The 26,562-nt window shown below is 37.0% G+C and overlaps 3 protein-coding genes across 7 annotated transcripts in view; all 3 read left to right on the top strand.

Moving 5' to 3' along the window:
* oaf (out at first homolog) overlaps nt 1–1,238 on the top strand; it is a 19,481-nt gene extending 18,243 nt beyond the window's left edge. Inside the window, exons 3-4 of the mRNA XM_015380435.1 lie at nt 171–351; nt 800–1,238. Of these exons, the coding sequence (XP_015235921.1) occupies nt 171–351; nt 800–1,080 (462 nt within the window). The 3' untranslated portion in view covers nt 1,081–1,238. The remainder of the gene's footprint in view (nt 1–170; nt 352–799) is intronic.
* Nucleotides 1,239–6,929: 5,691 nt separating this feature from the next.
* tmem136 (transmembrane protein 136) lies at nt 6,930–12,926 on the top strand. 2 transcript variants are annotated; one of them, XM_015380411.1, is made up of 4 exons: nt 6,930–7,219; nt 10,709–10,907; nt 11,019–11,248; nt 11,379–12,926. In XM_015380411.1, exons 3-4 carry the CDS (start codon nt 11,053–11,055, stop codon nt 11,906–11,908), a joined length of 726 nt encoding a protein of 241 aa, XP_015235897.1. In that variant the 5' UTR covers nt 6,930–7,219; nt 10,709–10,907; nt 11,019–11,052; the 3' UTR covers nt 11,909–12,926. The 2 variants fall into 2 exon arrangements, with proteins under 2 accessions (XP_015235897.1, XP_015235896.1); XM_015380410.1 differs by lacking the exon at nt 10,709–10,907.
* Nucleotides 12,927–16,125: 3,199 nt separating this feature from the next.
* arhgef12 (Rho guanine nucleotide exchange factor 12) overlaps nt 16,126–26,562 on the top strand; it is a 73,663-nt gene continuing 63,226 nt past the window's right edge. For all 4 annotated transcript variants that reach the window (XM_015380426.1, XM_015380425.1, XM_015380424.1 and 1 more), the window contains exon 1: nt 16,126–17,520. In XM_015380426.1, coding sequence (XP_015235912.1) covers nt 17,489–17,520 — 32 coding nt within the window. In that variant the 5' untranslated portion in view covers nt 16,126–17,488. The remainder of the gene's footprint in view (nt 17,521–26,562) is intronic.

Genomic DNA, 26,562 nt, shown 5'->3' with positions numbered 1-26,562 from the left:
CTTCCTTCCTTCCTTCCTTCCTTCCTTCCTTCCTTCCTGTTTTTATATTGCATTGTTATAAACACATTTGCATTAAATCAGAAGAAACCTGGAGTATTACTGTTAATTAAAAATCAATGAAGTATAATTTTTTTCTGTTTCTTTATGTTCCTGTTTTTTTATGCTCCCAGAAAAATCCTCATGTCATTCGCCTGGCAGAGGAGCGAAAAGGCCTGGAGCAGCTGACGATGAGCGCCTCAGTGAACCTCAGCCGAGCCTTGCAGCTCAGCTCCCACATCCACAACATGTGCAGTGAAGCCCATGAGGCCATTTACACCAGGGAGACAGATGTGAAATACTGGTCTGAGAAAGGTATTGGATCTTTCAATAATACATGAATTAGTCCCCTTTAATTTGTTTCTTTCTGAATTATTTCAGGATTTTTTATATATATATTTTGAATTTGCCTCGGATTTTAGATGAGAAATTGGTTTTTAACAGCAATGAAAACTACTTGTCAAAGCTGTAGAGAATCATTTTGACAGCACCTTCTTTCATTGACAGCTTTGAAAGAAAGCCCCCTTGATGGTCATGGTTCAACAAGCGCCATCATTTTCAGAGGGAATCACACAAGCGTCTCTTTAACATGACAAAGCTCCCCTCTTACCCCACCATCTGCCCTCTTTTTTTACCCACTTTGTTTGCCCTCTCCAGCTCAATACAGTAATCTGAGGGAAAACACAAGGGAATAGCTTCACACTTTCTGATGGCATGCTTTTGCTTTACTCATGTTGACAAGACTTGCTTTTTTTTGTTGCAGGGGTAGACGGCTCAATATTTGAGGTCCTGCCTCAGACAACAGAGACACCCAGCTTTCAGGCCTGTCATTCTACTAAAGACTTGTGGCAGCCATGTCTCTGCACGTATAGCCTGCGACTGGAGTGGTACCCATGTATGCTGAAGTACTGCCGCAGTCGGGATGGCACAGGCAAAGGCAGCAGCTACAAATGCGGCATCAGGAGTTGCAGCAAGGGCTACCATTTTACCTACTACGTTCCCCAGAAACAGCTCTGTCTGTGGGACGAAGAGATGATAAATTAATCTTTTATAACAGAAAGGAGATCTATTCAAGTCCCAACCTCTGTTGATAAAGGAAGGACAGTTGCCTGAACTCTCACAACGACACATTAAAATGATCCTCATCATTACCTTGCCAAAAAAACTTACACTTGAGTGCCTATTAAAGAAGAATTATTTGGAAAAAAGACACAAGACAACAGGAGTGACCTCTCACACAGGCTCAATGTGCACAAAGCCGATCGATGTATTCGTAGGGAATGAAAAACCAGCTGAGGAACAAACAAGTCCCACATTTTTAAAAGGATCATAACGATGGTGGAATTTCTGTTTTTTTTTTTGCTATAAAGTTCTGTGAAAATAAACATTTATGGCCAGTTTAAGCTCATGTTTAAGCTCCTGTTTACATCACGTAATCAGGTTCACAAAGAGAACATCTCACCAGCAGTGGCTTCAATCATCTAGGCCTATTGTATTATCTTGTTAAAATGCTCTAAATGTTTGTGTTTTCTTTAGACTTTTTCTTGCATTGCATTGAACAAGCTCTTACGTCTTACACCTATCTAAACAACAGATCCTCCAGAAAAAAATATTTTTCTTAGATACTTCTAACTCCTTGAATACTCTTTATGCAGATATAAAATGTCTTTCTTTCCAGCATGTCTTTGCTCTACCGCCTTTCTTTCCACCCCATTCCTGCAGGTATACTTCTAAAAAAAGTTCTAAATAACCTCAATATGACAAAAGTAAAACTTTTAATAGGGCTTATGGATTTTTTTTTCTCCTAAAAACCAAACTCATTAGTTTGTTTTGGTAATCTTTACTGCCATCTACTGGTAGATTCAGGTATAGGTTCCACAATCAATCGTTTTTAGTTCTTTGTTTGTAATTGTTGTTTATTTTGTTTTGTTTTTTTAATGCCACCACTTAAATATTTTATTTATACATTTTAAATCTTTGGTCATTACATGCATAATTCAAGAATGCTTGAACTCATGGGACCAACTTAAGCTATGTCCATCTGTGATGTCCAGAGCAGTATGTTGAACTAAGGTTTTATATTGTCTTACCTCTATTGTGGTCTTTAACTACCATACAAACGTTTGGTTTGTATCATTTTGTTGTTGTTGGCATCTCCTGCTAACTAAAGAACCAAATAAGTGAAACATTTTTCACTGTGGCCTTTTGTGATTATCAAGTGCCTTAACATTTCCACTGTAATTTTTGCAATGTAATTGTAGATTGAATGGTTGAACATATTTTTCTATGGAAGAGGATTTTGAATTGTTGTAAATAGTTGTTGTTGAGAGGAAGATGAAGCAATTTAGGTATTGTATCGCATAGAGATGTTGTACTTATGTTGTTTCAATAAAATCATTTTGCACTGCATTAAAGAATGTGTGCATTTTTGGTCCTTTTTAGCATATAAGTGAAAGAGAGAGCAGTAATGAATAGCAAAGGTAGCAAATTGGATTTAGTTCATCTATGTTAGCTTTTAGTTAAATTAATAGATGTTAATTGTTTTTTTTGTGAAAAACTAAAAGTTCTGTTTGCAGACTTCAAATTATCGACAGATGTGGCTTCTAAAATCTTGATATTTTATGATATTTCTGCAGTAAATCTCACATAATTATTTTTTTTTTCATTGAGATTTTATGTGATAGTGAAAAGAAAGAAAAATCAAATAATCTGATTGGTGTGGCATGAATCTGTACACTACATGTTTTACTATGATGCCACTAAATAAAAACCATTGTAACCATCTGACTTCAAAAGCAACCTAATGCAGTAAACGGAGTGTTTAACGTTTTTTACAGCTGTTCTCTGAAGGTTTTTCAGGCAAACATCTGTGAGCAAACACTATGATGTTTATGAAGCAAATGGTCGACAAAAAAAAGTCGGGGAGATAATAGAACTAGCAGACGTGCTCCACATGTCTAGCATTTATGAAACATCCCAATTTGCAGAAGAAACTACTTTGATAATATTAGACAAAATATATGGTGGTAGCAGCATTATGCTGTTTGGAAGCTTTTCAATGGTAGAAACAGAATTGTTGGGAAGAATATGGACACCTTTTTTGCATCATGGAATAGCTTTGCCAGAATGTGTTCATATGAATATCCTTTCAGAAAAAACCCAAAGCCTTTTTTATTATCTAGAGTAGAATGAGACTATAATCTTAGGATTATTCTGATACCCCTGAACACCTCCTCCTGCATCACTGTGCTTTGCTTATTTGAGTCTAATTACCTACTCACTTCCCTATGGTTTTATTATTAATTCTATGATGGAAGATTTACTTACATTTCCAGATGACCTGCATGAAAGTTCCTGGCTTTTCTTGACATTTTCAACATTAATTATTGGGAAGTAGTTCTGTGAAGCATTGATGGAGTAAAATAAAATCTCTGCATTATCCTATTATACATCAAATTTTCCCCCAGACTCGCTATGATTTTTCCAGGTATTTGACAGTATTTGAACTAAATATCCTTATTTATAGTTCAGCCAAGGTCCCTCCATCGGGTTATTCTCTGACTTTTACATATATGTTTGCTATGCTGTTAAATAATTTGTGAAACCAGGAAGTTTTGCTTTTGATATTGGATGTATATATAAAATTATTTACTATTTATGCTTGAAATTATTATGAACAATATGATATCCAACCTTAGATTTTTCCAAAAATTACTTGTTTTTTTTCTATACTTAAGCACAAGGCTAGTGAAATACTTTTTCTCCAACAGTCAGCAATGGTTACAGAGAGGTTAAACCTCCATGAAGAATACATGTGCTGCACAGTACATTCTGTTTATATGTTAATATTGCTTTTGCATGTACTAATACTGGCTTTGTAAATATAAATTGTTATCAGTTGAACAATGGGATGAATGTCTAAAATACTCCCTAGTTCTACCTCAATTATTGAGAGTCCTTCTTTGTTTTTGTATTTTTATTTGACTTATACAGACATTTTAAACAAATGATTGTACAGGGAAAGCCATACTCCCTCTATTTCTCCAAGAAACCATGTTTTATTGATGTAAGTTCTAGGTGCAATCTTGTCCCAAATGAAATATTTAAGATAGATTTCACAAATATGTTGTAAACCTGGAGTGAAAAGAGGTACCACAATGGATTCTTAAATGATAATTAGAGAAGCTAAAATTATTATTTTTTTTTTTTTTACATTAATCTTCTCTGAAAAATAAGGCTTAAACGTGTCATGGTCTTGGTTCTGTTATGCTTTACTTTGCTCCATGTTTTCTAGTTTTATTGGTTTAATTCATATTTTGTTGTATTTTCTGGATATATATGAGTTATTTGGTTTTTATTTGTTGCCCTCTTGTGTTGGTCTCCTTTTCCCTAGCTCCTTCCTAGACTGCTCTCCACTCACACCTGCTCCTTATCAGCCCGTTAGCCCTGCCTTTGTTCAGTCAGCTATATATACTGTCCCTATGCTGTCACTCTTTGCTGGTTCCTTGTCGTTGCTGTCGTCATAACTCGTATTCCCATGGCTCCTTGTGATTGTTTCCCCCTGATGTCTCCATGGTTCTGGTCTGTGTTACATTTTTAGTTGGATTTTTTTTTTTACTTTTGCCTCAATTGTTTGTGTTTACTATTAAACTGCAAGAAATCACCTTAGCCTCTCTGCCTCTGCATCTGGGTCTTCTCAACCCCAATCTAACCCAGACAAAATGTCTCCCCTATTTTTGTATTTTTAAACTTAAACAATTTCCTCCAAGCCTGGTAAAATGTTGCTATGTGCATGCAGACCAATAGAAATACATCACTGCCTCTCAATTCTGGGAGTGAGCTTTCTTTGAGAGGAAAGTTTGGCCTCAGAAGTAAAATGAATGTGATCTTCTAAACACAAAACAGTTATTGTGTATAAATAATACAATTCAGTTTAACAAAAAGAAATTTAATTCATTTTGAGGAAAAAACATAGAGAATAAGTTTTTTGTTATTTTTATGAAAATGTATATATAACGATAGGGTTGCTTTTATTTGTAAAATTTCCGTTTAAAGGAACAAACAAGATTTTTTTTCCCCCTTTATTATTAATAATCGACAAAATTCACAAGTGTTTCTTTTGTTTGTTAAAGCCACTATTAGGTTTATTCTTCATACATCATGTGTATTGTTACTTTGTTAGCCAGATTAGACATAGTAGGAGGCCTTCCTTCACATGGTGGATGTCACTGTGTGTACGGAGGCCATCTAATCAGGGCAGCCTTTGCGTCTTTAAAAATACACAGCATATGGGCACATCTTGGGGCTGGACTGATAAAGGAGAGCTATGTGTAATCCTGGGGTAAAGAGGCAAGATGCATGAAGGTCAGGGCATGGATGACGTGTCAGTTTCTGATATGGACAGCTAAGCTTCCACCTGATGCAAAACATGGACTCATGAGGTATAAGAAGGAGGAGATGACCTTGTTTGGGGCTCAGTCTTTGCCGGATGCTCGCTGATGTTTTTTGAGCCCACAGCTGTGCCACCTCCAAGCAATTTATCTGTCCTGTAACAACCTGACCTGGAATAAACACCGTTACTTTTTTGCTCCCGTTTTATAGTCCTTTTTTACATGGTTTTACCCAGTTTGAGTTAAGAGTAGTAAATAACTTGCTCCCAGGTAAAGAACCGGTAGGAAACTTCTGAGGCGCAGCCGCTATCAGGGGGACCTAACATCCATATTTAACAATTGGCATTTCCACCCGTGACCTGGAAGCAAAACAACAGAGCCTCCAATGAAAAAAACTCCACAGCCTGCAGCCGCAACAACAAAAGGGTGAGGAGATTCCTTACAAAATATCTCCAGTGTTTTTAATGTTAAAACACTTTGGCTGTGTTGTGATTTTCTGAAGTGAGCTGAAGCTTTTTATACATCTGAGGACAGAGAAATTGCTCAGAGGGGCTATAGAAACCATTGGGTGTGAAAACTTATTTTGATGTCTAACATGAGCATATACATCTTGGGTTTCTATAAATGTGCACATGTAGTTTAATGATATCCTAAAATTAGGCTGAAAAGCACTGTTGCAGAGGTCTTAAGCCCGGACTGATGAAGAAATTATGATTTTTGTTGAAATTGGGGAAAATTCCACCATGAAGATCGATCAAAATTGATACTAATGGATTAAACAAACTTTTTGTGGCCTGTCTGTCCTATATGTGGAATGCATGTAAGGTAGGGTGTGTATGGTGCATTTTGAAATGATCTAGAATAGTTTTTGATGTCACAATATGATTTGCATTTTTTACAGGATTTAGAAGGAGCTCTGGGGACATAACAGAAGAGTAATCCTATCAAACATATTGCTCAGAGGCCCTGACAAAACCGGAGCAGCAGATAGCTGGGTCAGCTTTTATAAACAGGCTGGAGAATTAAAAACAATTCTGTGACCTGACCCTGGGTTTTTCAGCCTCCTGTTTTTATCTTTTTGTTTTTATCTGTATACAATGCCGTTTTGAAACTGCCTAGGCACAAACTGATAAATTTGCATCTCTAATCATTACTAACCCTTATCTTTTCACTGCCCATCTGGTCCTTACTTTCTTTGCATGACTTGTTAATTTCTTCTAACTTTAGTAATTTTTGTGAGTGAAATTATTAACTATTGACTAATTGTCGAACTGTTTGATTGCTTTTTCTTGGTAACAAACCTGAGGGGTCATTTACTTTTGCCCTGCTTGTAGATGGTGACAGTGAGGTTGTCAGTGGGCAGGCATGATCATTCGGAGGCCCTCTAAGGGGAATGAGGAGATTTTTGAATTGATTTCTCCACTTAGGTTGCAATTCAACCTGTTGACCACAAGGTGTCAGCGTAGTTCTGAGAAATTGATTTAAGTTCCTGCCAGTCCGGGGATAAAAACAACAAACATTTTTGTGATATATTCAAAAATCCTGCAATCATCTTTTAACATGCTGTGGTTCGACAATATGTATTCGGAGCACCCAACCTCATTTTATGTCAAATCCCACGCAGTATATTTTTAGTACTCAATAAGAACCAGAGGATGCTGATGAGGGCTGTTGCCAACAGAGCAGCATAAAGGACAGCAAATAGCAGCTAATGTTTTATACCAGTCTGCCGTAGAAAACATCAGCAGCGAGCTGAATGGGACCACAGAGACCGCCTGATGCTTAACAAAAAGGTAATCACATTTTGTATGTTTGCTAAAGCAGAAGAAAGCGCTTCATATTCTGTGTAACGTTAGCCTGCTACAGCTGGTTAGCTTGCTATCCAAACCACCCGGGGATCAGGTTGAAAAAGCATCCTAATGACTAGTTCCAGTTAATTCTCCTCTCTACCAGCGGACGTCAGCGACTGCTGCACAATTTTTACCCCTAAGGTGAAAAAACGAAGCCTTTAATTTTACTTCAGTTTGTCACTAAATCCGGTCTTCCATTAGGTTGTCATGGAAACGGCATGTTTTCAACACCTCAAGTGTTTTTATCCAGCTTTAAATATAGCTGTTAGATTTCTACAGGTCAAGATGGGGTCGCATTTTTGGAAACTGATGTTTTTTTTATATTTTATTTATATCTTTATATTTGTTTAATATTAAATACAGACTTAAGTACATGTCTGTCTGGGACAACTGATGAATAGGCTGAAAACATTAAAGGAGATAAAGATTCTTTGATTTGAAGAAATTGTGGAATGCATTTATTATCTCACATAACAGATTTTTTTTAAAGAAGAGTTTTTATGCTTTTTTTTTTCAAATTTTTTTTTATTGGGAATGTAATAATGTAACATGCTTCCTTATGTATTTATTTATTTACTTATAATGGATTTTTTTATATATATATTTTTTTATAACTGCGTTTTTATGTGTGAATGCAGTGTGACACATAGTTTGGACTATGTAGCAGTCTGTACCCAAATCAAATTTCCTTTGGGAAAATAAAGTTAATCTTAACTTATATCTTTATCTTGTTCTAGTGGATAAGACAAACAAACAAAAAAAAGCTTGGTGAACTAAATTACATATTTATAACATCAATTGTCCTCTCTAGGGAAAGGACTAACAGAATATTCAGAAAGGGATGTGATGTACCAAGACAAAATGTTTTTTTCTCAGTGTGGAAAAGTGTGAAGTTTTAATTAAGTATGTCCCAGGTTTGAGAAAACCATTGTTTCTTTTATCCGTCCATCCAGTTTCAGTTCATCTTGTTCTTTGCTGATTACAAATCTAAAAGCCTAACCACTTTGAAAATATCTGCTTCATAAATTTAATCCTTTTTTGTGTCTTAAAGTCAGACAGCAAATGCGATAACCATTAAAACATTTTCATCATATGTGAAAAAATTTAAATTTTGACATTTTTCACATTGACATTTCAGGGGAAAAAAAGCGAATGCAGTTAGGAAGTTATGGAAACTGCAAAAGACATTATTGCTCAAGTTAGACCACCCGTAGGATTTATTTGGTTTTATCTCCATTGAAAAACCCCGGAATGTAGAGATGAGATAATTGTTTGAGTCCAACCTAATAAAACAATATAAATCATTGCATAGAAACATTGTGCCCTTAGGGGTGATTGTCTCTTGCAAGTTGTAGGTTTGACTGCTGCTTTCTCCTTCCACATTTCGATGTGCCTCTGGGCACAGATCCACCAGATGTGCGTATGTTTGTATGAATGTGTGCGACTCAGTTAGTGTGGCTCTAATAACAGATGCTTTGAGCAGCTGATATAACTAGAAAAACAATATTTGTTCCATTTCTCTTCGTTCGTTGGCTCCATCTCATGGCTATTATGTCATTACATATACATATGATTAAATGTAAGAAGCTTCTTGTTTAGTTTTTTTTACTTAGGCAGGATCTAATTTCTTTAAACATAATTATTAGTCCTCCATGACCTGTAATTGACATATAATTTGACAACACGTAGCATTCATTTGTGTCTACAAAAAATTAAATTGAAACATCAACAAATGTTTTGTAGTTGCAGGTAGTTAGATTCTATTTAACCTGTTTATTTAACAATAATACATCTCTGTGGGTTGTGCCTGTAAATGGGAGAATTGCTATACAGACCAAATGAGATTATCCAAATATATTTGTATTTTTTATGTTTTTTTTTTTTTTTTATGCTTTTCTTTTTTGTAGTACTTTGAGGTCTTTTTGATGAAAAGTGCAGTATAAATTAAATGTATTATTCTATATCTTGGGTAGATCTATAGCAGTTTTTTTTGCCTATTATTAACAACGCCTTGCAGAAGTATTTAACTTTCTCATATGTTACAACCACAAACTGATTGGGATTTTGTGCGAAACACAAACAGGAAATGGTGCATCTTGTGAAACAGAAGGAAAAATATACATTTTGAACAACAAAACTTTCTAAAACAGCTTGTCTAATTGATCTTTTTACTTTTAGAGACTGAAAAAATCTAATCCTCTAGTGGATTTTTTTTGTTTTGGACCATTCTGCAGTGCCGTATACTTTAACATAAACCATTCCACAGTCAATATGGCTTTTGGTTTAAGGTTATTGTCCTGCTAGAAGGTAAACCTCTCCAATCGCAGGTCCTTTGCAACAGGCTTTCTTCCAACTATTAACTCTAACTTTTGCTTTGGAAAAGCATCCCAACAATAAGATGCTGCCACCACCAACTTCACCAGGAGGATCCTGTATTTTTGGATATTAATATTATGCTGATAATGCAGCTTAAAGTACTGACTGACACCAACATAGACCTGATATCAGCACTTGATCACAGACATTACTCAAAGGGGGGAAAAAGGTAGCAACAGTAGAGGGAGTGGTGGCCCAGTGGTTGGTGCATTGCACTTGGAATCCAGAGGATCTGAGTTCAAGTCCCACTCTCACAAACTGACACTCTGGGTCCCTGAGCAAGGACTCTAAACCCCACACTTATCCCCGGGAACCGCACAATGGCAGCCGACTGCTCTCTAGGGGCAGCAGAGAGTGAATTTTGTTGCTCTGTACTTGTGATAGTGTACTGACAATAAAAAATCAGCTGGGGAAAAAAAAAAGATGTGTGCTATTAACCAATGTCTAAGAGTTTAGATGCATTTTACTCCTCACAGTCACCATGGAGTCTCAGTCTGTCTCAGTATGTTTCCCGTTTGGTCATAATCTATAGGATATAATGAAACTTAAGATATTGTTTAATAACCCAAACCTGTTGTAGACTTCTTAAAAACCTTTATGCTTTTTTTTTTGTCTCAGTGATCTTAAAATCTAATTAGTGTCATTGCACAGTTATTCCCTGCTACATGTTGATTAGACATTAATAGATTTTATTGGTTGTAATGAAAAAAATGTATTTTACAATTATATTTTGTGGTTCCAGCAACATTTGCTCTGTTTTTATTAATAAAACAGTTTTTAATGAGAAAGCAAACTAAACACTAGCAATATAAAATAATCTAAAAAAAAATTGTCTGGTGTGTGACTATTAGATCCAGACCAAACAAGATAGAAACAGTTTTGTTTTGGATGATTTATGCTGTTTTTTAAAGTTCAAATGTCATTAGACAGCAGCCAAGAGATTTTATTTTCCTCATGGGATCCTGTCTGAGGCTCTTTGCCTGGTAACCTCTCTGCCCGTTTGGAAAGCAGCTTCTAAGGCCCCCAGTTTAGTGAACATCTTGTTCTCCTCCTTAGAGGGTGGTTCTGTCCATCTCCAATGGTCTCACCACCTAGCACAAACGTCACAGCAGGAGCAGAGACGTCCCCCTCACCCCATCAGACCCTCAGCCTCCTGACTATAGTACTATTATAGTTCAAGCAAAGGCTACTTGTTGGTGATTTACAAAGGCTGCACAGTTCAAGCCTTTGGATGGCATTTCTGCCCCTCACTACTGTAAGTGATATTACAAAGGGTGACATCTGCCTTCTTGCATTGTTTGCTGCCATTGCTATGTTATTTAAAGGAGGATAAATGCTTATTTAGTCTCTGTATTTTTTTCCCCAGCATTTTCTTTTGGGTTTTGTCTTCAGTCGAGACGATGGAACTGCTTGTAGTTTTTGCACTTCTCTGTCTGTGCTGCTGGACATCTTTTTACTTCATTTTGTGCACCATCAACGGGTCCAGGAGCTACGAATGGAACTGTCGCCTCGTCACTTTGGTGCATGGCATCGTTGCGGTTTGCATCACAGCGTACATAGGATACATAGATGGACCGTGGCCGTTCACTTACCCAGGTAGGAAACCAATATGGTGTTTTCTTTGCAAAATGTTAAAGCTAAATGTAGCTTTTTTTTTCTCCCTCAGATTTAATTAGTTCCTTTTCCAAGTGATAACTATTTTTAATGATCTGTTTCTTGATGTCAGGCACCAAGAACACCCCTCTACAGATAAGTGCCTTGATGATCAGTTTGGGCTACTTCATCTTTGACATGGCCTGGTGTGTGTTCTTCCGCACTGAGGGAGCCATCATGCTGGCCCACCACACCATGAGCATCCTGGGAATCCTGCTGACCCTGTGGTTGGGCGAGTCTGGCATCGAGGGTTGCGCTGTTCTCTTCGGCAGCGAAATCACCAACCCCCTCTTGCAAACACGCTGGTTCCTCAAGCAGACGGGACACTACGAGACTCGGCTCGGGGACGCTGTGGACGTCCTGTTCGTGCTGCTGTTTGTTGTGATGCGAATCTTTGTGGGAGGCACAATGCTGTACTGTGAGCTGATCTCCCCAAGACCCAGATTCTTCATCAAGTGTGGAGGAGTGGCCATGTATGCTCTGTCCTGGGCCTTCATGGTGGACATTGTTCGCTTCACAATACGGAAGAGCAAGAGTTGGCAAAAACAGAGAGTCCGAAAGGAGATGGTCACAGCTAATGGTCATGATGGGAAGATGGACTAACTGGCATCTGAGTCTTTAGATAAAATCTGTGTACCTGACTTCATATCAGTTTTTTACTGTAGACTTCAATAGTTCTTATACAGGAAGATCAAATTCCTGCACTGATAGATTGATAAAAGGGTCTTGTTTACCATTTATTGAAGTCTAAAATGTGTGTATTTTGTAAGACCTTAAGTTTATTTAAACTTCTTTGTACCAGAAAACTGTTACTTCAAAGGTGCAAACAACACATTCGTAATGATCACTGAAAACCAAAGCACTTTTATAGAAGCAGTCAAGTTTCAAACATCAATCCAGAGCAAAACCTTCAGATAACTTTTTTTCATGTGCAGAGAAATGTTTGTAACATAGTTTTACACTGACAATGCTGGGTACTTATACTTCACCTGCTTTTTGTCTAAGGGAGAATTACCCTGAAATATTTTTTGAAGTTTTATTCCTAAACGTCTTTGGAAAACAGTTTTTAGTTGCAATGAAGCAAAACAGGATAGCTAATTTGGACAAATAGTATTTTGTTCTAATATGTTCCAGTTCATTTGCACTGAATATTTGTTTAAACGTCAGGTTTCTTTATTGTTTGCCAATAGTTGAAATTATTGCAAACCATGTGTCAGAATTTGATTTCAGTTACTTTTTAACACCTCCGCTCTGTTGGTGAATCTTTACAAGAAGCAGCTTCTGTCTGCAAAATACAAGATATGGGATATAGTATAAGGTCTGAGCGTACAGCACTGTCCCATGCCAAGGAAGGTAAACGAGCCATAGGCATAGATGTTGTTAAAAATTGTTATCTTTGTCCTGAGGAATATAATCATGAACTATTCTGTTGCATTGCTGCTGTTTGTTAAAAAGTAGCTTGTTTGTTTGTCTCCTGATAATATCACACATTATTAAACTTTACAAACTGCCTCTGTCAAAGGTACAAACATAACTGCTCTGTGCCTTATCTAAATGCACTGCCCTTTGTTTTTGTTTTACTCTTGTGCTGTAGTCTGAACGCTCCGACAATAGACTGTACAATGAGAACATTGTTGACAGATCCTATTATATCTTTTTATTCCTTATTTAGAATAAAACAAATTTTCTTCATTTTTAACAACACAATGTCTATTCAGGAAATCAATTGCAATTGAACCAGCATCTGATATGTTAATATGGACTGAAGTTACAACAAGTGTCCACATGATGGTGCCATTCCATTTACGTTTCACTTACTCTGATCCTCTTGAGGGCACAAATACAAACCAGGACTTTGATTTTTTATTTTTTTTTCCATTCAGGACAGTCTTTCAAAAATGTTCATGTTTTTTTTATGCATGTAGTAAAAAGCTGAAATTCCAGCAGAAATTGGCTTAATTTAATCCCTTTTTTAACATTATCTACGAAAATGCAGCGTATCAAGATGCACTCAACAAGTAAAAGATTTAGGCACAATCCCTTTTTACCTTTACATTACTTCTAAGCCTTACCTCTGTGTTTTTCTAGTCAAGGATGGGCCAAAAATTCTGAATTTCTAGTTTTAAATACAGATTTCTCTCATGAGCACACATGGAAAAAAATATTGGTGAGTGTTCTTGTAGATCCTCTAAAAGATTTTGCTTTCTTCACTAATATTTTTTATAACTGCACAATATTTCCTGTTATGTCTATTTTGAATTGTTACAATATATATATTTGATATCTGTTTGCTGCTTTCAAGTAACCTTGAAAAGAAAAAACAGAAAACCATCACAATAACTGGTTTTAAATATTTATAAAAAATTATAATTTTCATTAAGCATACTGATATATTTTTTAAAAAGCATTCTGCATTTGGATTATATTTTCTTGAATACACCAAAAATCCTACTCTGTATGATTTAATGTTGCTGAATTAATCTTAATTGATTATAATTGCCCTTATTCAGCAAGCATTGAAAAAGTGACATTTACACGCATCTGCTGCAGGCTTGATTACTGTTTACGGGACAAATACAGTCATGCTGCATCACATCTCTTTTGTCATAATAGATGATGATCTTTGGGCTTTTCAACTGGGTTTACTACTGTCCCTCTTAATGAATGGTCTAACCGCTACCCGAGTTAAGTCCATTTGGTCAGGTAAGTAGATGAGGTCATGCGTCTGAGTAACATGAGGGAAGACAATTGGATTTTAAGAATTTGAATATTTAGAGAAAACGTAGGCATATCGTATTGACATGCACAAGCACAGAAAAAGTTGTTTTTTGTTGCTCTTTTAAAATTCATTTAACAATTGTTTTTTACAGTGTTTTGACTTGGATGCTGAACTAAACCTTAAGATCAATTGGAGTCTTCCCTGTCATCTTTGAGCTTCGCATTATTGCTTTAAATTTGAGTGAGGTTGACCCCCTAAAAGGAGAAGTGGTAGAGCTATATAATACTCTCTTGTTCCAGATGTTTTGCAGACACTAATTGTCAAGTCTAGTTTATTTTCTAAAAGTATTATAAGCACTAAAGTTGCCATTTTCTTTAAGCATAAAACCAGTGTATGCTGAATAACTGTTTACATATGTTCACTTTGAATATTTTTCAAGCATAATACTGAAACTCATGTTTATTTCTATTTTAAATTATCAGCATGCCATTCTAATGTTTTAAATGTGATCAGTTTGATAGGAGTAAAGAAAAAGTACTTTTTTTTTTTATTATTGTACTAACTTAACTGTTAGGATGGGAAAAATATAAACTTTTGTGAACATTTTTTACATTTAAATGTTATTTTTGGTAGATATCAATCTTTATTTCTGAATAGAAATTTAAACTTGACAGTTTCATAAATTAGTTCAACTATGACCAGTTTTTAAAATATACTTTATTCATCTAATTAAATTGTAATTATTAAGATAATTTTACTCAGCTTGTTTCTATATTAAAATTCATTTTTAAAAAAAAGGAACAAGCTTGTAGGCTACTTAATATAATATATTTGTTAAAATAAAACAATAAACAAATAATGTTTTTTAGCGATATGGCTAAACATAAAATCTGTGATTTTTTTTAATAGTAAATAAGACCAGACCTTTTTTTTCCCCTCTTCATTTTGATGAGAAAAAAATTTAATTTTTCAAAACACCCTTTTTTTTCCCATAAGTCCCTCTGGTAATTTACAGGAATTTTAAAATGCTAATAACAGTATACTAAATCAAATGCTTGCTCTAAAAGATTAACTTTTTCCAACAAAACTGAAAAAACAACAACATGGACACATTTAAATATAGATTCCTTTATCATGTAAAAAGTATGGAAGAGGATTAGGGCCACTAAAAAAAAGTTAACTGATTTTTGAATATTATTTCGGTTTAATATGAGAAAAAGTCATCTCAGTAATCTCAGAATTCTGACTTTATTCTCAGCATTCTGACTTTAATCTCAGAATTTTGGATCTTAATGTAGATGGGCATCATGAAGGAAGAGATGTGGGAGCACTCAGCTTCACCGACAAAGATGTGAGTTGTTTGGGAGGGCCAGTAACACGTTGGTGGAAAATGATGGAATTAGGCGACTTTTTGCGTGCCTGAGGGGTTCCCAGTGATGCTATTTCATTAATGGAAGAGCAGAAGGTGATTAAAACAAGAGAGCTAGTTTAGTTTTTAAAACAGACATAGCTACGGCTTGATGCTAACATGTTTGTTAGCTGTCAGAATTCAGTCATAATTCTAATATTAAAGTCAGAATTCTGAGATTAAGGTCAGAATCCTGGGAAAAAAGTCAGAATGCTGAGTCAGAATTCTAAAATTAAAGTCAGAATTCTGAGATTAAAGTGAGAATTCGGAGATTTAAGTCAGAATTGTGACTTTTTTCTCTCATACTGAAATGAAATGTAAAAATCAGTTAACTTTTAACTTCATTCAGTGGCCCTAATCATCTTCCGTACAAAAGCATGCAAAAAATAAATGCATAAAATAATTATTTTTATGAAGCCTGTTTTTTAAAATCTACGTCACTGAATTGTAGTATTAAAACCCTTCTTTTTGGAGAACAGTTACACATATATTCAGCCTGCCTTTTATCAATGCCTTAAGGCCTTTAGGAGGAATGATTTATATAATATGGAAACTGATATTACATTGTTATTGCTCATAGCCGCACCAATAGTAGTCACTTAAGCAATCTTATGGCGATGGTTTGTAACGTCGTAATATTTTCCCATATTCTCCAGCCGGAAGTGGTCAGTGGAAGCGCTACTGGACTCCAACTGGTAGCAGGCTAGGGCGTTGCTAGCGGCGGAAAGTGGGATTTCTTCTCTCTCTATCTTTCCTCAAGTTATGCTCTTTCACAAGCTCCGTCTATCATCGGAAAACAGCGCCTTTTTTTCACGTCTACCCAAACTTTTAGTCCCCTTCGGAAGCTTTGTGTGGCTTTTTAGTTTCACAGAGGAGCGACTGTTAGTGTCCCGTTAGCTGGTCGCGAAGCTAACCCGTTCTCATCCACGGAGGGAGGAGGAGGAGGGGGGATTCTGCCGAGAAACAAGCTGAATTCTGGAAACATGGAGTCAAGAAGCGACGTAGCGCGGTGCTAACCGACTCTGCTGGGTTTTCTCTTTGCTCCTGGGAGACTTTGCAGCACCGAGACGAGCTACTCGGGACTCAGGAGAGGTGTTGTTACATATTTTCCGTCGCGGCTCGCTCGTCTCACAGTGAACAGGAGTTTGCTTAGTTTGGAGCAAGAGCTCACACGAAGCAAAGTTTTTTTTTTCTTTTTGCTGAAAGGGCTCATCTGTTGTGCTTGATGTTAGCAGTCGAGATTACTTCTTACTACCATGAGAAAGGATTTCAGGAAAACAACCGCATTTCATTTCATTTGTATATGAATATGATCACCTTAAGCCGCTTTTGTTTTCTTTTTGTTTTTAAATCTTAACATTTAGCCGCAGTTGCTTTTTGCTAACTTGTTAACGCGCTATACTCGCTACTGAGCGATTCTCATGATCGAGGGAGAGTCGACCCCGCAGCCACAGGCAGGCATTTCTTGGGGGAAAAAAAGGGAATACCGAATGGGACTGCAGGAATTTCCAGCATCTTTAAAGATCATTTAGGCACCGAGGCCAACTCGTAATCGAAGCGAGGGGTGGTGGCAGACGGACTACATCGCTGGGCCGAAGGGTGTCTGGATTGTTTACACGTTTTCTACACCGGCGGAACATTTGGGGATGTGAATAAAAAAAAAAGATTTAACCAACGAGTTCACATTTGCACGGCAAGTTGTGCAAGCTGGATTTTTTTTTTTTTATTATTATTATTATTGCTGTTAAAAAATAAAATAAATCTCGACACTGTAAGGTCACTGCTGCTGTTTTGGTTTGGACGAGGATTACCTGTAAACAGGACCACCTGTCAGTGTTTTATCTTTTTATTTTAGTTCTTTTTTTATCTAATCGTGGGACCTGCCTTGCAAACAGCCAGGATTTCCCAAAGGGAGCTGATTCTGAGCATCATCTACAAAATCCTCGCCTACTTTACAGACGAATGCCAGAGAAGGATACTCCAGGAAGTCGGGTCACCAAGCTCTGGAAAATGTTAATGGGATATAATTTTCTGCAAATCTAGAACCGGAAGCCCAATGAGTGACACACAGTTCAGCTCGACTGACAGGTAATGTCTGCACACACACATCAATTATTAGACCTTCTAGGGCCAGGTTTATCAAACTATGCTTGTTTGCTTCTGGTTTTACTATAGCAGCTTTTAGAGGTAATCAAAAGGAACTGCCATCAGTTAGTTGAGTTTTAGAAATCAACAAATCAGAATGTATTTTTTATCTGATTGCCTGAGATGGGTTTCATTTAACACATAAGAACTAGGAACTTCCTCATTTGCTGTTTATAAATGTGTCAACCTACAGGATGCACTGAAATTACGAATGTAAACAACTAATCAACTTACAATTAACTGTCAATCATTGTTTTGTTAGACAAAAAATTGTTCCATCTGATTATTTGATGACATAGGCTTAGAAAGAATTTCCCTGTGTTTTGATGTCACCGCCGTCCACTAGGGGCGCTGCAGTTTATTCTTAAATAAAGTCTTACTGGTAATTACAGTAGAAGGAATGCTGGAGCAGTGTCACTACCGGGTGTCCATAAAGAATGTAATCATGGTGCTAAAATTACTTATTTCTATGTTTAACTCACCAAAGAATGCTAATACACATCTTTAAAAATGTTTTATTACTTTTGTGAGACAATTTTGATGTTTTTTACAATTTCTTCATTAAACTGCTTCTATGACGTCATCATGGGAAATGCTCAGAGCAGTCCAGCAAAACACGATTAAATCGTGTTAATCTGCATTTTAGTTGTTTCTTTCTTTAGATTACGCACTATATACCACACCGTTAAACGAAACGAAAACATAAAACTCAAATAGACTAGATTTATGTTTAAATCCAAAGCTGAAAAAGTTAGCCACCAGAAGTAGTGTAGGATCCCATCTCCTGTGCAGATCAGGCAGAGATGAGTGATAAAAAAGAAAGGATTTTAAGGCATTTATTTTCTCAGGAGATACATTATTAACCTTTAACACATTATGTTTTAGCACGTTTACTATTTTTGGGGAGGGAAAACATCATTTAGGTCTTTTTAACAAAATACAATCGAGGGCGACCTGGATGTATATCTAGATGCACAAATGAGCTGATGGCACATGTGCAGAATAGATTGTGCTTCCAGGATGGACCGGTTAGTGACAAGCAGAAACCTGAATTAACCTACTAGAGTCTGGTCCAGTAATATTTTCACTTTTTGATTGAAACAAGGCTGCAGACAGACTTTTTGCTGTTCTGTTTGTAAATATTGCCATTCGATAAACTCCTTGTCACCTAAATAGTGACCATTTAGGCCCCTACTTAAAGACTCTGCTAATAGCACTGATTACACTAAAAACAGAGCTACATCACGAATACCATCTGCTTCATTTAAACAAAGAGGCAAATGGTCTGAGAGCATGTCGGAGTGACAGTTTTACATCTCTGTACACTGTAAATCAGGGGTCTTCAACGTTTTCCAGGCCAAGGACCCCCAAACAGATGGCAAGATGGAGCAGAGACCGCTCAATTATATATATTTTATGAAATTGTGTTATATCAAACTGGTCCTATAGTCACTCTATTACATATGGACTAAGGTAACGAAAGTGATTTCTTTCTGGGATTATTAAAGTATTTCTGATTCGGATTCCTGGTTGATGGGACAGGTGTTTTGAATGAAATGGTGCCCAGCTTGAAAGAGCTCCTGTGTGATGCTGAATGTGTGCATTGATGACTCAAAGACATTTTCTGCCTCCATTTATCTGTTTACTACAGTGTGTTTAATTAATGTTATTGTGTATTTAAAGAAAAAATTTCAGGGGGAATAATAAAAAAACAAAACAAATCTTAACAACCAAAACTTTTGGGACCCCCATGCAGTACCTCTGTGGACCCCCTAGGGGCCCCAGACCCCCTGTTGAAGACCTCCGCTGTAAATCATAAGTGTTTCACATATTTAATTGCCCTTTATTTAGTAACCTATTAGATTCTTGTGATTTTATATCTTCTAAATATGTTTAGCTTAATAAGGGGTAAGAAAGGATTTTTTTGGTTTATGTGGCGATTATTCAATATGGCTGGCAAAATAAATTTTTTAACTTATAATAATGTACTATGTATTTTTTTTAATTCAGCATAGTAAAAAAAAACTTTAGGCCCTAATGTAAATGGAAAGAGCCTCTTTACTAAATTGTAAAACTTTTTTTTTGTCTGCTTGTCAATAATTAGTTACTCGATAAGATTAATCAACTTTTAGTTCAATTCATTTATCAATTGTTAACTGAAATACCTTTGTTTTTGTCTGAAAGCTTCTTCTCAAACAGTTCATGAGCAATAAAGGAGGATCTTCTGATAGTTCCCACATGACATCATCGTCCCTCCCTGCCGCCCTTGTGTTACTAAAATGAACCCTGAAGCAGCTTTCTGCTTTATTGATTGCTCATAAGAGAACCATCATAATTGTTTATTGTAGGGTTCAAGGTTGTTAAAAAAATGTAACACAACAACAAACAGAATTTTTTATTATGTCCCAAGAATCAGAAGTAGTGAAAGTGAGCAAACGTAATCACTAATATCCAGAATAAGGCTGGACAATGATTTAATATCAATAGATCACTTAAGTATTTCATGATAAAACTGTATCCTTCAACCTATCAAGAACGGATGCAGCGTCATTAGATAATTTACTTTTATTAGAAATACACTGATAATTCTATCTATCTTTAAGAATTACATTTGAAGATATTAATCAATTTAATTAGGTTTTTTAAAGGATTATTGCACCTAATATCAATAGAAACATCTTGTCCTGTTTCCTGATTTTTTTTTAGTCCAATCAAAAAGTTAATCAAAGTGCATACTGATGACTTATTTATTTAGAGATTACATACTTTGGAAGTCCTTAGTTTCTGTGGTTATAATAATCATGCAGGGGGAAAAAAACTATTATATAGTTTTTGACCTGCTGATGACAGGTTCAGATCTCTGGCTGATTGGTGTTTTTTTTTTTTTTTTTTGACATAAACGTTAAAAAAGTCCTTGTCTTGCTAAATGACTCCTGTCAGTATAATGTTACCTGGAAAACACACTATCTTCTGGGTTTTTTCATGTTTTTTTTTTTTTTTTTACAAGAAATGTCTACAACCGATTTTCTAGTATTTCAACCTGACTGTGGATTTGTACATACTATGCATGCCTAATGCTGATCACTCTGTGTTGACATGCTCATTAGTAGCTGAGTTATTATACCACTGAAAAGCATTGCTAACAGAGTTCTTTCCAATGAGGGGGCAGTTGTCAAGTGATTGAGATGGCCTTCGGTGTGTCTGTGTAAGGAAACAGTCGTCCCTGATCCACGTACACCTTTCAACATCACTATTACCCCTAAGCCTTTAAAGCTAACCCTCTCCTACACCTATTAATGCAATCTCTGGATTTAAATAAAACCTCGGCTGGATGAAGTAATCGCTTTATCTTGGCAGCTGTCTTTCTAAAATCAAAGGTTAAACCAGAGGGCTAAATAACATGCTCTTTGGGCTAAATAAAATAAAGCTATCGGTGTGTTTCACGACACCGAGATACAGTCTGTGGACATCCCCACAAGAATGAATTCCTCCGTGAGGTTTGCACCTTTAGGGAATAAGGAGGTTACTGTTCTCAATCTGATGTACACTGACAGTGAAAGAGAGAAGTGAAGCTGGTGGGTTACATCAAGCCTTCCTCCCTCCTTGAATCCCACATACCTGCAAGAAGATCAGGCCAAGCTTCCTGGAATGTGTTTGTGAACTTGGAACAGAGGGGAGCTTATTGCACAGGTTGGGATGTGAAATATCCTCATGGCTTTGAGCTGGAGGCTAAAGCCCAACCCATTTTACTTGACCCCCTTCCCCCACTGACATGATGGCAACAGTGGCTGGCACCAACTGCAATTAAAGTGCTATTTTATTATGTGTGCTCCCTCTTGTGTATGTGTGTGTGGCTTGTCAGATGGTTTTTATGTGACTGTATAGCTTGCCCCGGGTTGGTACAGCCGTCGATATTCTACGCTGTTTAGCACTATAGGGTAAAACCTGGTAACTTTCAATTGTCTGTTTAATCGGGTTATTTGCTTTGGCAGGCAGCCTGCAGCCAACATCTTTACATACAGGTTTACTTGCAGGTTGGCGACTGTAGTTTTAAAACAGCAATCAGTAGCAACCAGTTTTAACTTTGTTTTTATTTTAAGCAGAATACACATGCAACTACTAGATTTGGAGCTAGATTTTGCTAATCTAAATCTGTATCTTTGGCTTAAAATTCTCAGAAACGGAAACTTCAAGCATACCAGGAGAGGTCTATATCTAGAATCAGCGACATTTCAACCTGTAAAGCTAACATAAGATGAATTTGGAAGAATTAATAAGAGAGAATATGTTTTTTTATAACTATATATATATATAACGGCTTAAAAGTTTGATGTTGAGTAATCATATTTACACCAGCTACAGAATTTTTAAATCTCTGTTTACATGAACACTAACTAAAATGATCTGCTCATCCTCAACCTTAGGTACCAGTCTGCCTCTTACATTTCACCTTCTTCAGTTCCTTTTGTTAACACTTCTTTGCTACAGGGGTAGAGAGGAGGATGGTAAGTTCTTGCGCACATTACCTTTAGTTCCACCTCCTTGACCAAGAACCAGGAGGCAGTGGAGGAAGGTTACTAAAGAGAAAAACGTCATGCTAACATTGCACATATGCCCACGGGAGATTATGTTACTCCAAAGATCTGAAGGAGTGTGTACATGGATACCAATCAGATTGGCGATCAGCAAAATAAAATCTCTTAAGGAATGAAATTTCTTTCCCAATTGGAACGAATCGGATAGAATCTGTAGTCTGACATGTTTACATGAAACATTTTTTATCTGATTAGGCCTTCAATCTGATTATTTGTGTCCATATAAATGCAGCTAGCGATGACAACACACCATGGTTGGAGTTTTACTGTTAAAGTGGGAAATGAGCTAAAGTTTCTCATCACAGTGCAGAACTACAAGAGACCTACCTCAGCAAAATTGAGCGTGCCGTCACATAACCCAATCAGCTGACTGTTTTGGTTTCTAACAGACATGGGGATTTATTGTCGATTACATCCCTTTGTGTCTTATTGAAATTGTCTCTGTTATAGTCTTTCTTGCTTTTTTTTTTTTCATGCTCTTGGCATTTTAGAAAAAACATCTGCCTCTTCTTCTACAATGTCAAATGATGGTTGTCAGCTTGCAGTACAGACCATCATTACCTTTTTTCTGTAGTAATTGTGTATAGGTTCTATCGAGTTTTGGAGTTTTAAAAATTGTATGACCAACAAAAAACATGGAAATGGATGTAATTTGTTGTGTTAAGTGAGTTAAGTAATAGATTTTACATTTGGGCTTTTATGCCCAAATCTACACGGCAGCAAAAGTTGTTACTCTTGCTGCTGTGTAGGATGCAGCTGCTCGCTAGGGTGTATGTGAAAATACAGTCGACGAGGCTGCATTTCCCTTGCTTCCTCTTGCTTCACGTGCAACATTTCACTGCCTCTGTTTTTAGCAGTGTTGGCTTTTACAGCAGTTTGCTTCTCACATGTATCAGGCCCTCAGCCGCTGGGCTCAGTTTAGTGTGCTTGTTAGCTCTTTGTCACAGAGTTCTGCTGATCTCCACAATTTCCCACCGCCTCCCTCCCGAGGTCCTCCCGGAAGCTGATGCTGTTGACATCCCTGGTTGTAAACAATAGTTTTCAGTGCAAGCAAACTACTACAGTAACCTTTCCTCTGCACATTACTGCAACCTTTGGTCATAGAAGTCTGAAAGTGCCTTTTCTTGTCTGTAAATGTGCACCTATTTTATTGTTCATTACAAGAATAAACCCTTTCCAGATGAAATAAGTCAGAAAAAAAAATAAATCAATTGCATGTATAGTCGTGTAAGAAAGTGCATCTTGAGTAAGGATGACCCAAAAGTGGTGGTCTCAGCCCTTTTTAACAATAACACAGAATTGATGTTTAAGTGCGTTTTGCTGCAGTGCCGTTTGGTTCCTCATGATAAATGTTTCCATGAGTGGTTCTGACAGCTTGGCTTGCTGGTATGCACTTCCTGCCTTTGGCAACCGTCCCTGATAATGCAGCATCCTTTCATTCCATCAAGTCAGTGCTGATAATAAAAGAGCTTCTTCAGCTCCACTGAAGTGTGCATTAAAGCAAGTGTATAGAGATCGTTTAAAGCACTGACAAGCGGTGCAAAAGGTTCAATGTAAGGTACTAAAGATAATAGCGCATTTTAATCTAAATATTTTTCATTTGATTAGATTATTCCTTCTGTGAAGGGTTGATATCCAACATTTTTATCAGCATTTTACGGCTGGAAATTAGGCCTATTCTAAACATTTCCAGTGATTCAGTACAGCACATGGGATGCTGGTTAAAGCTAGTATTTTATAGCTGTTTAAGCTCATAAAGGGATACCCAACCACAGTCATCAAGAGCTGCAGTTTGTATAGATTCATTACTTTTTCAGAACACCTGGATACTGATGAGAAGATTCAATGGTTTGGTTCAGAAGTGATGGCCAAGGGATGCATCCAAAAGTTTCTGATGAACTGATGTTGCATACTGTCTCTGTGAAAGTTTAGACTGTCAGTGCCATTTTATCTATTTAATGAAGTCATTTTTAGCCATTGTCCTTTATTTCAATAGCTGTCTTGTTTATTGAATTACTTCACTAAGTTGTAGTAATTGGCAAAAAGTTTTTAATCGACTGTCACAGTACATACATCTTAATTTGGTACACTGACTGAAAAAAACAAAACATGTTTTTAGGAAGATTAAAGAGTAAAAATAAAATTCACATGTGCGTCATCATATGAGCCATCTCCAACTTTAGCTTTATTACCCTAACAACTAACTTATGTTGACATTCAAGTTGTCAGGTAATGTGACATTCTGTGTTTATTGGTAAGAAGGGAAAAAAAGGAAACACTCTGACCGTCAGCAGGTTCTGCTTGGCTGACCAGCCGTTTGGGAATCAAACTTCAAAGGTTACTCTCTCTGTCCAATGGCGGGGAGAGAACACGTGTGTTCACCTGCCTGAAGGCGAAATCGAGCTGAGTTCGAGTCGATGACAGAGTCCAGAGGTCCATGATTTTTATAGCAGTGACTCTAGGGCCTCAAAAAAGGTTTATGTCAGATGTGTTTAAAAACAGTTTCCACTGTCTTTATGCTGATTAAAAAACTGTTTATTGTCCCATTTTCAGCAGCATTTGACATCTTTTAACAAAACCAGATTTTGCACTGAAATGCACTGGCAAGATCTTTTGGAGAAGGAGCTCAGATGTCAGTCAAAGGGCCGATACACTAATAGAAAATTAGCATACCACCCTAATATCAGTGCAAAAATGCCAAATTTCAGCGTAATTCCCCGCTACACTGAAATACATTGATGACAACTGTCAGTCTATATATATTAATAGTGTCTGGGGCAATTTTTTTTTTAACTATTGCATTATTTTAACTAGGGGTGAAGAAAAAAATAAATTTGAGCTAAGATCGTGTTTCTAACATTTAAAGATTCAGAATCCATTCTCATTTTCTTTAAAAACGATATTTTTTTTGTGGGTGCGGATGTGCCTTATCAGGCACCGTAGTGTTTGGCGAAACCAATAAGCGGCATGAGCTATGCACAGGTATTAAAGCGTTAGCCTAGCAGGCTACAGAGTGGTGTGTAATGTTGTGCGAGCTACTGTGTTTGTTGCCGCTGAAGTAAGGAGGACGAAGAAAAAGAAATTCAACGGCCTCTGCGGTCTTTAAAAGCAACCATTTGGAAACACTTTGGATTTTACCTTCAACCCGGCCCGGGTAAGAAAGGGCTGGACATGTCTCATGCGATTTGCAGAGATTGCAACGGTAAAGTAAAGTATTTCGGGAGTACTTCAAATCCCCGTTCTCATCTCGAAAGACATCACCCAGAGTTGTTGGTAGAATTGGATAATTCAGTAAAGACAGTGCCAACACGACCAGCACACACTTCACCACTTTGAAAAACTGCCACATAATTGTGAACGGGCAAAGAAGATAACAAAATCCATCGCTTGTTTTATCGCAAAAGACCTGTGACCATACGGTGCAGTGGGGGGAGACGGCCTAAAATTTATGAAGACTGTTGAGCCACGGTATGTCAGAGAGAATCATTTTGAATAGTTTTGAATCGAAAATTAATCGTTTCTGAATCCAATGTTTGGGATTTAAAAGAATCGGGAAAAATTCGAATTGTGGACCCCAGAATTGATTCTAAATCTGATCGTGGGAATCCCAAAGATTCACAGCCCTAATTATAACTCTTGCCTACCAGTGTATCCATGGTGATGCCCCACCATACTTTAAGGAACTTCTCACCCCACAGACCTCAACATGTTACCTCCGATCTACTACAACATATCTGCTGAAACCACCAAGGACGAAGCTTCGTACAATGGGAGATCGGGCTTTCTTTTCAGCTGCTCCCAGGCAGTGGAACGCTCTCCCTGGCCACCTGAGGACCTCACAGACTGTGGTTTTAAACGTGGCCTTAAAACCCACCTTTTTAGGAGAGCTTTTAATTGAGCTCTTCCCCTTTTTTTTATTGTCTTTGATTATTTTATCTTAATTTTTATTTGTCATGCCCTCCATATAAGGCTTTTTATTTAGCACTTACCTGTTCTACAGTGTAGCACTTTGCGATTTGTTTAGATATTAAGTGCATTACATTCCAAAGTAGTATTATTACTTTAGCGATGAATTTACATGTTATCCCTATGTAGAGGTGCGTTCAGCAGCATTGTGATGCTAAACCATTGGACATGCACAGCTATGACGACTGCGACCCAGTCGTAGGCCCTAGATTTCTTGAACTGAAAGCATCTCTGGAAAATATGGTCCATGAGGGGACACCAGCAGCTCTGTTCAGCTTTCCATAATAAATAAAGCACCGTGACTCACAGGGTAAAATCAACAACACCATGCTAAGTTGAAACCAACAAGCAGCAGATAGAAGCCCTCTCTATTTGATGAAGTGTGGAAGTGACATCTGCACATATCCTTTCAGTCTTTTCCCAA

This window comes from Cyprinodon variegatus, unplaced genomic scaffold, assembly GCF_000732505.1.
Source record: "Cyprinodon variegatus isolate N-32 unplaced genomic scaffold, C_variegatus-1.0 Scaffold213, whole genome shotgun sequence".
NCBI classification, from domain to species: Eukaryota; Metazoa; Chordata; class Actinopteri; order Cyprinodontiformes; family Cyprinodontidae; genus Cyprinodon; species Cyprinodon variegatus.
This window is presented reverse-complemented; position numbering and strand designations above follow the sequence as displayed.